A 12,298-nucleotide genomic window follows, 5' to 3' on the forward strand; every position below is an offset into this window, starting at 1 on the left:
TGCTATGGATACCCTGAAAACAGACAATTTGAACATGTCAATTGTTATTAGCTGCAGCAGGATTTCTTGGCAGACATTTTGTATTACCCAGTTTGAACGAGTCTGAAAAAGAAATCCATGAACAGTATCAGTGTTCACTCAAGGCACTGCATGAGAAATGCAAAGCTTTGAAAAGATACTTCACACTAGAACCACTCTCTATTTATATCTATTAGAATAAAAATTTAGAGGATTATTTCTCAGCCTATGCTTGATGCTATTCCCTTTCCAGACTACATTGTTTTGCACATTGTTAAAGGCTAGCAAAATTCATTATCAAAATTTTAACACTACTGTGTTCTCATTGTCTGCAAAACCAGCACGTATATTTTAAAACATAGGACTAATTATTCTTTGTCATAACACCACTTACAAGGTAGAGGGAACTGATGAGATTAATTGTAGATTCCACAGGGAGATTTCAACCCAGTTGTAACCACTCAACATGAAATAGCTAATCCAAGTTTATTACCCAGTCACTAAAAAGAGGCATTTTGTCTTCAGAGAGGTATTAGAGGTGGATGAAAAATTGATCTCTGAAGGTGGGTGTGTATTTTCACTCAGTGGGGAAGAAGCCCATGATGGTTAGTTTAGGTCATTTGTCTGACTCTGGGATGCCTAAAGCTACCTGGGATTGATCCTGCCCTGTATGACTGGTGGTAGGGATGGCTGCAGGAGACCTACAGGTGAGAAGTAACTATGAGGGGAGCTGGGAGAAAACTGTTTTGTCTCCTCAGAAAAGTATTCAATATCAAACATTTTGGAATCTCATGAGGTTTGGATTCCATTTGGCTTTGACCAAACAAGTTGTGGGCCTCGCTGTGCATTTCAACTAGTTAATGGAATGCACAGAAATAGTTTCTACTTCATAAGAACTGTATGCATTCAAAATTTAATTTTCATTGAATACATTCAGTAACTTAACTGAAGAAAATAAAGTTCTAGATAAATTTCTGCACTGTTTAATGAGCCTTTGCCTAAACAGTATTTCATTGTTGCCTGTGGTAATTTATTGATTGATATGATCAAATCCTAAATATTTTCATTTTTTGGACTAAAACATTATATTAAATATTTCAGTGACCAAAGTGCCTGAAGTCTTGGATCTAAAGATACCTTGACTTTGAGTAGATCTGAAATACAATCTCCAGTCATTTTCAAGTTTTCAAATATTTGAACTTGCTCAAATCAGAAGACTTCATCCCAAATGTTTGGAAAAATTACAAGTTATATTTCAGATCTACTCAGTGCTGAGATATGGTCAAAAGAGGAATATACTTTATTGTTATAAAAGTACAGAGTTAAGGGACACTCTCTAGAGATCAGCAGTAGAAAGGTTAAAACATGTAGCTGAGCATCAGTGATTCAGAGTACATCAGAGGACTTATACACAGTCATGTTAGTTACATGGCTAACATCTTGTTAAAATGATAAATCCATATATTTTTTCCAAAATTAGGGTGTGCATTTTGTCCATTTCTTGTCATATCTTTTGTGAAAGAAGTACTTGGGCATGGGGAGAAATAATAGAAAAGAAGCAGACATGTCAGATATTTAGGTTAGTAAGAAAAATGTTACTTGAACAATGTCAGAGAAACTGGAGCTGAAGCTAAAGCTAAAACTCAATCTAAAGCTAGCAAGAAAGAAAGAAAGGTAGAAACTAACACATGCAGCTAATTAGGTGAATATAGTGTCAGCACTAACCTGAATTTAGGAATTTCATTTGCCAAAGTTTCTATATCTGATAATGATGTGAATTGCTGCAAGTTGGTATGTAGTCATCAATTACCAGGTGCTTCTGAAGCTGTTCAGTGCCTGCATTCTTGGGAGACAAAGAGGGATGATTCCAAACGGTGAAGGATAAGAATACCAGTAGAAGATGTATGTAGTATTAAATAACCATTCATGGTATGTGAGTGCACACAGGATGAATGCATGCATGTGCTATATGCATAGTGTCTATAGCACATAAGGCAGGTGTGTACTGGCCTCTCTGAACTGAAATCTTACCACGTGCTGCTCTGTATGCTACTAAATTAGAATGTTAATACTACAGCAGCCAGAGAGGAGGCCAGAGGAAATAACTTTATTCAAGCAATATGAAGCACCCAAGGATCAGGATGCCCCAGACTCTTGGCGTATCATCCCCTGTGACACAGGGGGATGTGGGCTCCCAGAGCCAGGGACTGCAGGTGGCCTCAGCAGCCACACACACTGTGTGTGGGCAGAAGAATCAGTTGAGCCTGTGACATCACACAGGCTGAGGAGGAATTGCTCTTCTGGACCTTAGGAAATTACATCACCCCCTAGTAGCTGTAGGTGAGCAAAGCACTGGCATAAGTCTCTCACCTGAGGCTTCAAATTTGCTTTGAATAAAAAATTTTTTTGCTTCAAATTTGCCAGGATAAAAAATGTTTTAAAATCTACTCAGTGCAGACTGCAGAGCTGGGCATCCAGAACAGCTCCTGAAGCAGGTCCTCTCACCAGGACTCATATTCTTGAGAATATGTCAAGTATATGGCCATGTAAATATGACCAGCATGAGACCAAGAACTGCTTGAGAGGAAGCTGAAGAAAGAAAATATGTTTCAGCTATGGCTGCAGACACTGGTGGCTGCCTAGAGACTGTTGAAATTTCAAGTGCACAAGAAAGTCTGAATGCTTCAAGAATCACCTGCTGAACCCAAACACTAAGTTCCTTTGTTAGCTTGGCTTTTTAAACAAAATCGTAGGAAGAAGTGGATTTCATCAGTCCTACAAGAAATCTTGCTTTCTTCTGCAATATTAACCTCATGTTCTTACTCTTGAGTTGTTCAAAGCTCTTCTTTTTAATAATGAGGCACTAACAAATGATGCTACCTAATATTTAGGGACAGAATTATGAATCCTTCAGCAAAGAAATAGCCTATGCTTTTCTCTCCATTGACATAGAAAGCTTTGCTCATAAAGTCTGAACCAAATTTGAACTCCCCATGTGGTTTCACTGTCCTCTGTGCTCACCTGGTGGAGACGTGCCTGCCCCCACTGATTCTGCTCAGTAAATCCAGTCAGTCACAAGGAAATAGAAATGGAGACTCTTTGTGAGCTGTAGGTGGACAATCAGGGGATGTAAGTGGTCACTTCATAGTCTCTGCCTCTGCTGTAATTCCTGCAGCATAACAATGTCTTACTTTGGGACTTAGGACTGTCTTTTTCACTTGATACCCTTTTCCACTTTGTATTTTACACAAACTGTGCCATTCTTGCAGCTCTCCTAAAGTGAAGAACCAAAGATATACTGTTCCTTCATGTTCTTTCCTCATGCCTTACCTGTGGTTCAACATTTTTCTCTCTTTTTCTATGTTTTGAACTGACTTGGAGTATAGCAGGGCTGAAACTCAGCTCCTTTCTAAACCCTCTTGTTCGCCCTTATTTTCTGTTGAAAAAACAATATTTGTTGTCTTTTTCTTTCCTTTTCTTTATGAACTAAGCTGTATACAACAGATCATTTCTTTTTTACCTAAAAACTCTAAGAGCAAACCAAAACAACCAAAAAATCTTTAGTCCTTTATCTTCAATACTACTAGATGAAATCTTCCTCCTCTATGACTCTGCATGATTTCCCATTTTTCCTCTTAATCTATTTAGAAGAAAAATGCTTAGACAGGACTTCCACCCAGTCTTTCTGATCTATCTTGTCCTCTTTCAGCTGAGAGTCAACTCATCTGTCTCTGGTATTCGTTGTAAGCTAGTCATGGCATGACTCTGTGTGAGAATTCTGACAGTATTCTGACAGTAACTCTTCCCACCCACTGGAGATGCTTGCTTTCTTTACAGTAATAGTTAAAGGTTGCAAAAATTGTTAGATTGGACCTAATGTAAGGGAAATGCATTCTTTGCTGGTTATGGCTGCCTCTCCTTCTACAACATGTTCATGAAAATTTTAGTCCTTGCCTTCAATACTGTACAAAGTCTCTTCCCTAATTAACCTCGCTTCCCATTAAGCATAGTGCTCTCTCTCATCCTGGAAGTGTTCAAGGCCAGGTTGGATGGAGATTTTAACAACCTGGTCTAGTGCAAGGTGTCCTTGCCTGCGGCATAGGCGCTGGAACTAGATGATCTCTAAGGCTTCTTTCAACCCAAACTGTTCTATGATTCTCCTGATTTTTTTTACATTAGGACAAATATTTTTAGACCAGGAGGGACCTCCCAGTTTGCAACAGTGTATGCCTTGGTTCATGCAACTTTGCTCAATGATTCCTCCATAAATCTAAATTTACTTTTTGATTTTGAAGAAAGATAGGCCAGTGTAGTTTAATCTTATTTAGGATTATCAGTTAGGTTTTATCCGTTGGGTATTACATAACTTTAATTTCTTTCAGACACCTGCACATATTGTTTTCAAATCCTCTAAATTTTTATGGTTTTCTCACTCACTGCAGATATTATATAACATATACTGGAATGTAGAAAAATATAGGTTATTTGTTTCATCTTTCACTTACTGAGAGATAAAAATGTACGTTGCATTTGACTCTTGAAGATGCATCTTCTCTGGGAGGCTGTCTTGTTGTCATACAGTTTAGAAAGAATGATTTGTGGCTGATTGAAGCTATATGTCAGTCTCTAAATTAGCTATAGAACTCAAGGAAAAGCTGAGCTTCTCCATGGTCATGCCAGTAAAAAGCCTGTTTTGCAATTAAGTTTAAAAAAGAAAGCAGACAAAAAAGTGAATGGGAAAAAATGAATTTAAAGTTTCACTGTCAAATAGATGGGGGAATATTTTTGCTGTCTCATATCCTTTGAGAGTTTCTAATAGGCTTACATATTTATTCCCCTGTTAACAGTCTCATAGGGGAGTTAAAATACAAGGTAGGAAACAACTTTTTATGTGCTTTACTACAGGAATCAAATCAGTAAATGGTTTTGGTGAAACTTTTTTTAGGTGAGAAAGAAATGGAAATTGTGTATTTTTTCAAACTAACATGCTTCTGATCCCTGTTTACATCAATAGAGCATTCAAATGCAACTCATGTCTACTTACCATGTCAAAAAAACAGATGGGAATAGAAAAGCAGCAATAAGAACTATATCAGCTGTAGGAAAAGCTGTCATATAAGGTTTGAGAAATAAAGGTGGGTAATGTTTGAAGGCAAAAGTGAGAACAGTAAATAACATGCTGTGTAAAACAAGTTAACTGGCTGTTCTTAACTATACAAACCAGAGCACTGTAAGGAAGAGCAGATAAGTTTAAACTGGTTCTGACAGTAATTTCCATAGGATTTGGAAGAGTATAATTGTGTGATTACCCAGTGGGAGTCATTTCTAGTGAGTACCATCAACACAAGGTATCTGCTTTTGTAAAGAGGGTCAAATACAGATCTTCAGAGCATCCTGTGTTAGATTTCTAACACAGTAGCCTCTTCTAGAACTGAGAGACTCTTTACTTGAGTTGTAGTGTGGTTTAATGCCCTTTAACAAGTTGAAAATGAGAGATTGATCTGCAACGTGCACTTTTTTCTGTTTTGGCACTTTCCTGTTGCTGAGAAAGGAAAGCTGATGTCAACTATTTTTCCTAGTTGCTCTTAGCAATCTGGATTATTTAAATATTAACAATCTAAGAATGGTAACCCTCTAATAACAATAACAATAACAATAACAATAACAATACTATTACTATTACTATTAATTTTAAAAAATTTTGTGCAATTAATATGTTTTAAATATGTGAAGATAGTTTGTAATTGTAGATATTTTGTACTAATTACAGTAGAAACAGGAATATTACCAATTGTTTCTGAGTGGTAACTTAAATGGGAAATGCAGACAGAACCATAGACAGACATTTGGTTCTTTCCTGTGTCCTCCCAAACTGATGTAGATATTTAATGATTTGCTTAAAGAAAGATGGCTAGTTTGGATTTTTATTTGATTTTCAAAATGAAAGTATGAACAAAATGTTTGAGCATCTCATTGAATTTACATGTTTCTTTAACAAGATTTTCTGAAACAAAAAGGAAATGCCCTTATTTCTAGGCACTCAGAAACCTAGAGAAAAAGTTACCCTTGTGAACAGAATCCTTCCTTAGTAGAATGTAAAAATTTTAGACTGTGATTCTAAATCAGCTAGGTCTGTCAAATATGTATTAGCTACTTTACCTCTCATAGCTAATTCTCTGGATAATGACTGTATTAACTGTGTAAAGATAGAGCACTCAGTTCCCTACTATACTTTTCCAAACTTTAAAAATTGTTAGAATCATGGATGTAGCTTGACAGTGATTTATTTAGTGGCTATCAAGAAAATGTATTTTGGGTTCTATACAGTGGAAAAGCAAGCAGCTAGTAGTTATTCACTAATTATTACTTAAGAAACAAATCCCCTCATATATTTCCAAAATCCATCAGAGGTGAAATTTTTATCTATCTTACAATTACAGAAACATTATTTCAATGAGAAAACTAATCTGAAAATTATGTAAAAGATGAACTCTAAAAAGTGTGTGAAGGTTGCATGACTGCTTCTGTTGAGTCTAAAAAATTTTTGGAGAAAGCTCTTGTAGATGAATAAGTGTCTTTTGACTAGCAGGTTGTCTACATGGGTATATAGATTAATTCTAGACTAATACTAGACCAATATATACAATTTATTCTCATAATTTAAAAATATATATATTTGATTGTAAAAGTCTAACTGGAGTAGACAAATTCTTGCTCCTTTACTTATTTATTTTTTCTTTCTTAATGTTCTTTAGAAAAATTGTATGTTTATGAATTTCCTGCTAATATTTGTTCACATATGGAATTATGTATTAATTTAAATAACTTTAGCTCGAAGACACCTATATGTAAAATTTGGAAAATCATCTGCTATTGGCAGATGTTTAAATTATGTATATATGTAGCTGTACTTTTAAAATTAATTTATGCATCAATAATATGACATATTTTCTCAGATACTGATTTGTAGAATCTATATCTCTCAGGAATACTGTTTAAAAGAATTAAAGTTGCTTTTTTCTCATTATTTCTATATTTTTACCTGAAATATTGATTCAGTAGATGAAAATTTAACAGACAACATTTCAGGACATTTTAGGAAATACTGGCAAAATTTACATTAAAAGTTGACTGATGTCAAGGGTTGTCAGCCAGTCCTTACTTTGAACAATGCAAAGACATAAAAATCTCAGTGTGACAGGTGGTTGACAGGAAATGTTTATCATCTTTGCCAAGGAAATTAAAAGTAAAAAATAAGGCATTGAGTGCTGCTTTAAAGGTAAAAGCCTCAGATTTCTGTCCCTGGAGTAAAAAAAAAAGTCTCTTGATATAAACTTTAGGGAGATTTTCATAATCTTTTAAAGTTCTGTTAAACTATTAAACAGTCACAGTTTATACCTCTTAATAAATATCTGAATATTGGTCATGTTCGTAAAAAGTCAAATCTGGTAAATGCCAGTAAACCCATATGTTGTAAAACAATGTGACAGGATGACTGAAGTGGTATTCAAATAACTTGGTTGCATAGACAAGGCAAGGGCAGTCCTCCCTGCTTGCTCTTGTGATTTGCCAGCACCTGCAACAGAGTGAGTGTTACACAAAACATTTAAACAGGACTTCATTATTTAATACTCATCTTTTAAAGGGCATATTGCCCCAGTGCTTAGAGAAGACATTGGGGGGGATGAAAAAAGCTATTTCCATAAGGAACTTAGAGCTGAAACAGGCCAAGGAGAAAGATGTCATGAAGAGAAGTGAATGTGACAAAATTATTTTCTTTCTGTTCAATTTTTAGTCTGTTCTCATATTTATTTAAATTTTGTTCTGTGCTTTCATCTGTCTTTCCTCAGGAAGCACTGATATTGCTTAACTTTTTCTTACTTGTCTGACCTAAAGTATCCTCCTTGCCATCTAAGCTGGAGGATGCTCCAGTAATACTCAAAGATTCTGAGAAGTCTGTGACTACAGATGAAGATGTGGCCTTCTCAGGGAATAATCTGACAGCCTTGTTCTGGGCCAGCTGGTGAGCCTCCTTAAAGCCTTGCAACTGACTCTCCTACTTGCCCCAAAGGACAGGTCAAAAACCTGTGTTTGTGCCTGCTGGTTCCTGCTAGAGATCTGCTCTAGTTTGGGTACTTTGCTCCTGGAGAGATTAGGATTGCTCCCACCAACCTTAAGAGTGCCTCAGCATGAAGCTTTATACTTCCACCTGAAGGCTGGTGGTGAATGCTTTCTGTCGGTGATCTTTCAGTGTGGATTTGAAATTTTGGCAAAAATTCATCTGCACATATCCCCAGGAAGAATGGAAAACTTTTCTCCCGGAAACGTGAAAAGAAATATATTTTGCCCAATTTTTTGCCTGTTAATATAAAATTTTACTCTTAGTTATTTTAGTTTATTGTACCAAGTGGAAGTTAATGCCTTACGTAGTTTAACTTGAATAAAAACAATGCATAAATACTCCAAAGAAAAGCAGGCTGAGAGATTGAGGTTGGAGGAAGGAAGTTACTGTGCCCATCTCTCTGCTCCATTACAGAAGTTGTACTCTGCTGTTATTGCCTTCATGTCAAGAAGTTTATAGTGCCCTACAGCCTCTGCAATACAGTTGATGACTCCATAACAGCAAATGTATAAATGCCCAACTTCCCTTAAAAGTCACTGCCTGTGCTGGAGAAGAAAGCAACCCTCCTCAAGAGGCCTCGAGAAAGGTTCAGTAGAAGACAAGTGCCTTTTTTATTATGTTCCTGTGTCAACACACTTTACAAAGCCATTGAAGAAACAGCACCTGTATTCTGTCAGTTTTCAGTGGGAAATAGGTATTCAGTTACTGGTTTTACTCCTAAAAACCCTCAACAAACTTAATAAATTCCTGGTTTTACCACATGTTCTCTTCTTAACTTGAAAAAGAGCTTAAATTATGGACCATCCAAAAAAAATAAGGAATTTTATACAGCATGTCAGGAAAAAATACGTGTGTTTATTTGCAAAACTCTTTCATGATCCATATCTTTTTGTCATTTCTGTCTTTACACCCCATGCCACAGTTTCCTACTGTTGCACTTTTTAGGAGAGCCTTATTCCTGCATTCATTATTTTGTTTGACGTGAGCACTCCTCTTCATTTCCAGCATTCAACAGAGACCCTGATGTAAACGGCTTTGGAAACCCAACTCTCCTTTACCTGTTCTCTCATATTGAATTTATTAAGCAACAGATGGCCAGGGACAACGTGCAGTTTGTCAGATTTGAATCAATAGACCTCCACGGTGTGTCAAGATCAAAGAATGTTCCTTCTCGATTTTTTCAAGTAAGTTTTTGGTTTCTAGTTGTACCTTCCTGTGTTTTCATGCCCCCAGCCTTAAGTTATATTTTTTTTCATACTGCAGGCAGCAACTGCAGCTTAGAACAAATTATCTGTACCCTCCCCTTGCTCATGTTCCCAAAGGATCTAGACTTCTTTCATCACTGCAATCATTTATTCCTCTTTTCCTCCAAATAGTAATCTAATTAGATAAGGCAAATAATTTCAGTTCTTTGAAGTTCTCTTCCCTCAGAAATATCTTTTCAGATTCAACACATTATAAAAATTTTAGTTTGAGAAACATTTCTAAATTGCAAAAAAAGAAAGGAGTAAACACTGAAAGAAATAAAATGACTGAAATAAAATAATTTTACTTAGTTGAGAAATATCATAATTATCAATAAGATAGGAAAATATCACTGAGTTGCACAATGATTTAAAAGGAATATTTGCCAAAGTAATGATTCAGGAAATAAAAATCCAATTAGCAAGCAGGATAAATTAGGTAGCAGTGTTCCAGGAGGGAGAAGTACTACTATGGGATAGTCACCTTTGACACCTTTTTCAGTGCCAAAGGATAGCTTAGACATCTTGGAGCAGGGTTCACCTGAGTCTGCAGCTTTGGTTATGGGTGTCACACATTGATATTGTTGACTGCCACCTGCTTAAAAGAAGACTTCATTCATTCATTCATTCATTTATTCATATTAAGAGAAACCACCATATGCATTTTCCAAATGAAAATGCAGAATTGGCTGTTTTCACTTCTGAGCTTTCCCTTTTCTGGGTTTGTTCTGTCTCCTCTGCTCACACAAATGGCAATTTTTTCCCTTAGAAGAATAAAGGTAAGATGTAAATATGAGCCAAATTTCACTTTTTAGAACTTGGCCTAATTGCATCATCCATCAGAAAAATGTTTGATCATAAGGGAAGTTGTAAAGGTGCTTGATTGAAGGTAGATGGTCCTTCCTAAGGATCTTACCTGCATTTCATTTTCATCAGTTGAAACTTTCTGTTCAAATGGAGAAGAAAAATTCATAATTATACTTTCTCACCTGCAAGTGGTTCCCTGCATTTTGCCCCAAGCATTTCAAGTCTAGAAAGTGAGATTTTTCTGTTAAATGTTGCATCTGAAAAACAGTATTTAAAGAGAAATTACAGCCTGAATTGAATTGATATCAGTCTCCTGTGGTCACTTGGGTCTACATAAAAAAATGGTAGCTAAATAGACTATAGATAAAAGTCTGACTTGCAAAGTGTGGACCTAACTGCTGATACCCATAATTATCTAAGCACCCTGCAAGAAAAGTGTTGAACAATTTTTTCGTCCTTTATGGAAATTTAAAAAATGATCATTGATGTCACAGTTTTCATACCAATCTTGCAGAAAGTTGTTCTGCTTTATAAAGACACAACAACTGGCTCTTACCCTTCTCATCAGTGATCACTGCATTTTAGTGTTCTTTTACAAAAATATCATTGTTCTACCCAAGAATTTGAATTTTATGTCTTTTACATACATAAAAATACCGTTGAGCTGTTTTCTGGTTTGGTAATATGTCATTCTGCTCTGTGTTTAGGAGAAAGCAATTCATGGTATTGCCATGCCCAGAAGTTACCTTGAACTGACGCTGAATCCTAAAGATAATGAATTAGATTACATAAATGCAACCAATTTCAATTGTGACATAATTCTGAACCCTGATTTATCAACATTTCGAATTCTACCCTGGACTGAGCAGACTGCAAGAGTGATATGTGATTCCTTCACCGTGCTGGGCACCCCACTAATGACCTCCCCAAGGCACATTGCCAAGAAACAGCTGAGCCAGCTTCAGGACAATGGCTTTTCTTTGCACTCTGCATTCACTTATGAATTTTGTATTTATGGCATTACTGAGGTTGTAAATTCAAAGACAATATCCTTTCCTGCAGCCACGATACTAAATAACCATGACCAGACTTTCATTCAGGAGCTCATTGAAGGAATGTATTATGCTGGTGCCAACATTGAAAGCTTTTCTTCTTCCAGTGGGCCTGGGCAAATGGAGATCACTTTTCATCCAGCATTTGGCCTAGATGCAGCTGACAGTGCCTTCACATTTAGGACGGGCCTTAAAGAGGTGGCTAAGAAGTATAACTACGTGGCTAGCTTTTTCTCAGAATCAGGATTCTACAATTCAGGGGCTCTATCACACAGCCTGTGGGATCTGAATGGCCAGAAGAATTTGTTTTCTGCTGGTTATGGAGTTGAGGAGCTCTCAGAGCTTGGAAAAAACTGGTTGTCAGGTCTCTTGGCACACACGGCAGCTATCAGCTGCTTGATGGCTCCTACCACCAGCTGCCGCAAGTCTTATTCTAAGTACAGTAAAGAATCAAAAGAGACTGTAAATGCAAAATGGGCATATAATGATAACAGCTGTGCCTTTAATGTCAAATGCCATGGTGGAAAAGGCACTTACATAGAGAATAAATTAAGTTCTGCTGCAGCAAACCCGTACCTGGTCCTTGCTGCTACTATTGCTGCAGGTCTAGATGGAGTGAAGAGAGGACTCAGGTATGATGAAATGCTTGAAGAGGAAAATCACACTGGTGATCTGAAACACTCATCTATCCCTTTGAAACTAGAAGATGCTCTGGTTGCACTGGAGAAAGATTCGTGCATTAAGGAAGCATTAGGCGAAACTTTTATCCGATACTTTGTTGCCATGAAACATTATGAGTTAGAAACCGAAGAAATGGATAGTGAAAGGAATAAATGCCTGGGATATTTTATTTAGACAGAGCACTCTTCTGTAGTGGTGCTGTGTAAATGCATACAGTGTATGGCTCAGATTCTTTAAATTAGTTTTAAATATATTTAAAAACGTTTTAATGTGTTGGGATTTCCCCCCTCCTTTGCATAGTACATGGTAATTACACTTAATTGTCCATATACATTCATGGCAGCACAAAGCTGTTATATTAATGAAATAACATT

General features: G+C 36.6%; 1 protein-coding gene across 3 annotated transcripts in view; it reads left to right on the forward strand.

Annotated features, from left to right (window-relative positions):
* Positions 1-12,098, forward strand: part of LGSN (lengsin, lens protein with glutamine synthetase domain) — a 60,861-nt gene extending 48,763 nt beyond the window's left edge. For all 3 annotated transcript variants that reach the window (XM_059843394.1, XM_059843396.1, XM_059843397.1), the window contains 2 exons: positions 9,146-9,324; positions 10,899-12,098. In XM_059843394.1, coding sequence (XP_059699377.1) covers positions 9,146-9,324; positions 10,899-12,098 — 1,379 coding nt within the window. The remainder of the gene's footprint in view (positions 1-9,145; positions 9,325-10,898) is intronic.
* The last annotated feature ends 200 nt before the right edge of the window (positions 12,099-12,298 follow it).

Source organism: Haemorhous mexicanus, chromosome 3 (genome assembly GCF_027477595.1).
Source record: "Haemorhous mexicanus isolate bHaeMex1 chromosome 3, bHaeMex1.pri, whole genome shotgun sequence".
In the NCBI taxonomy this organism is placed as follows: domain Eukaryota; kingdom Metazoa; phylum Chordata; class Aves; order Passeriformes; family Fringillidae; genus Haemorhous; species Haemorhous mexicanus.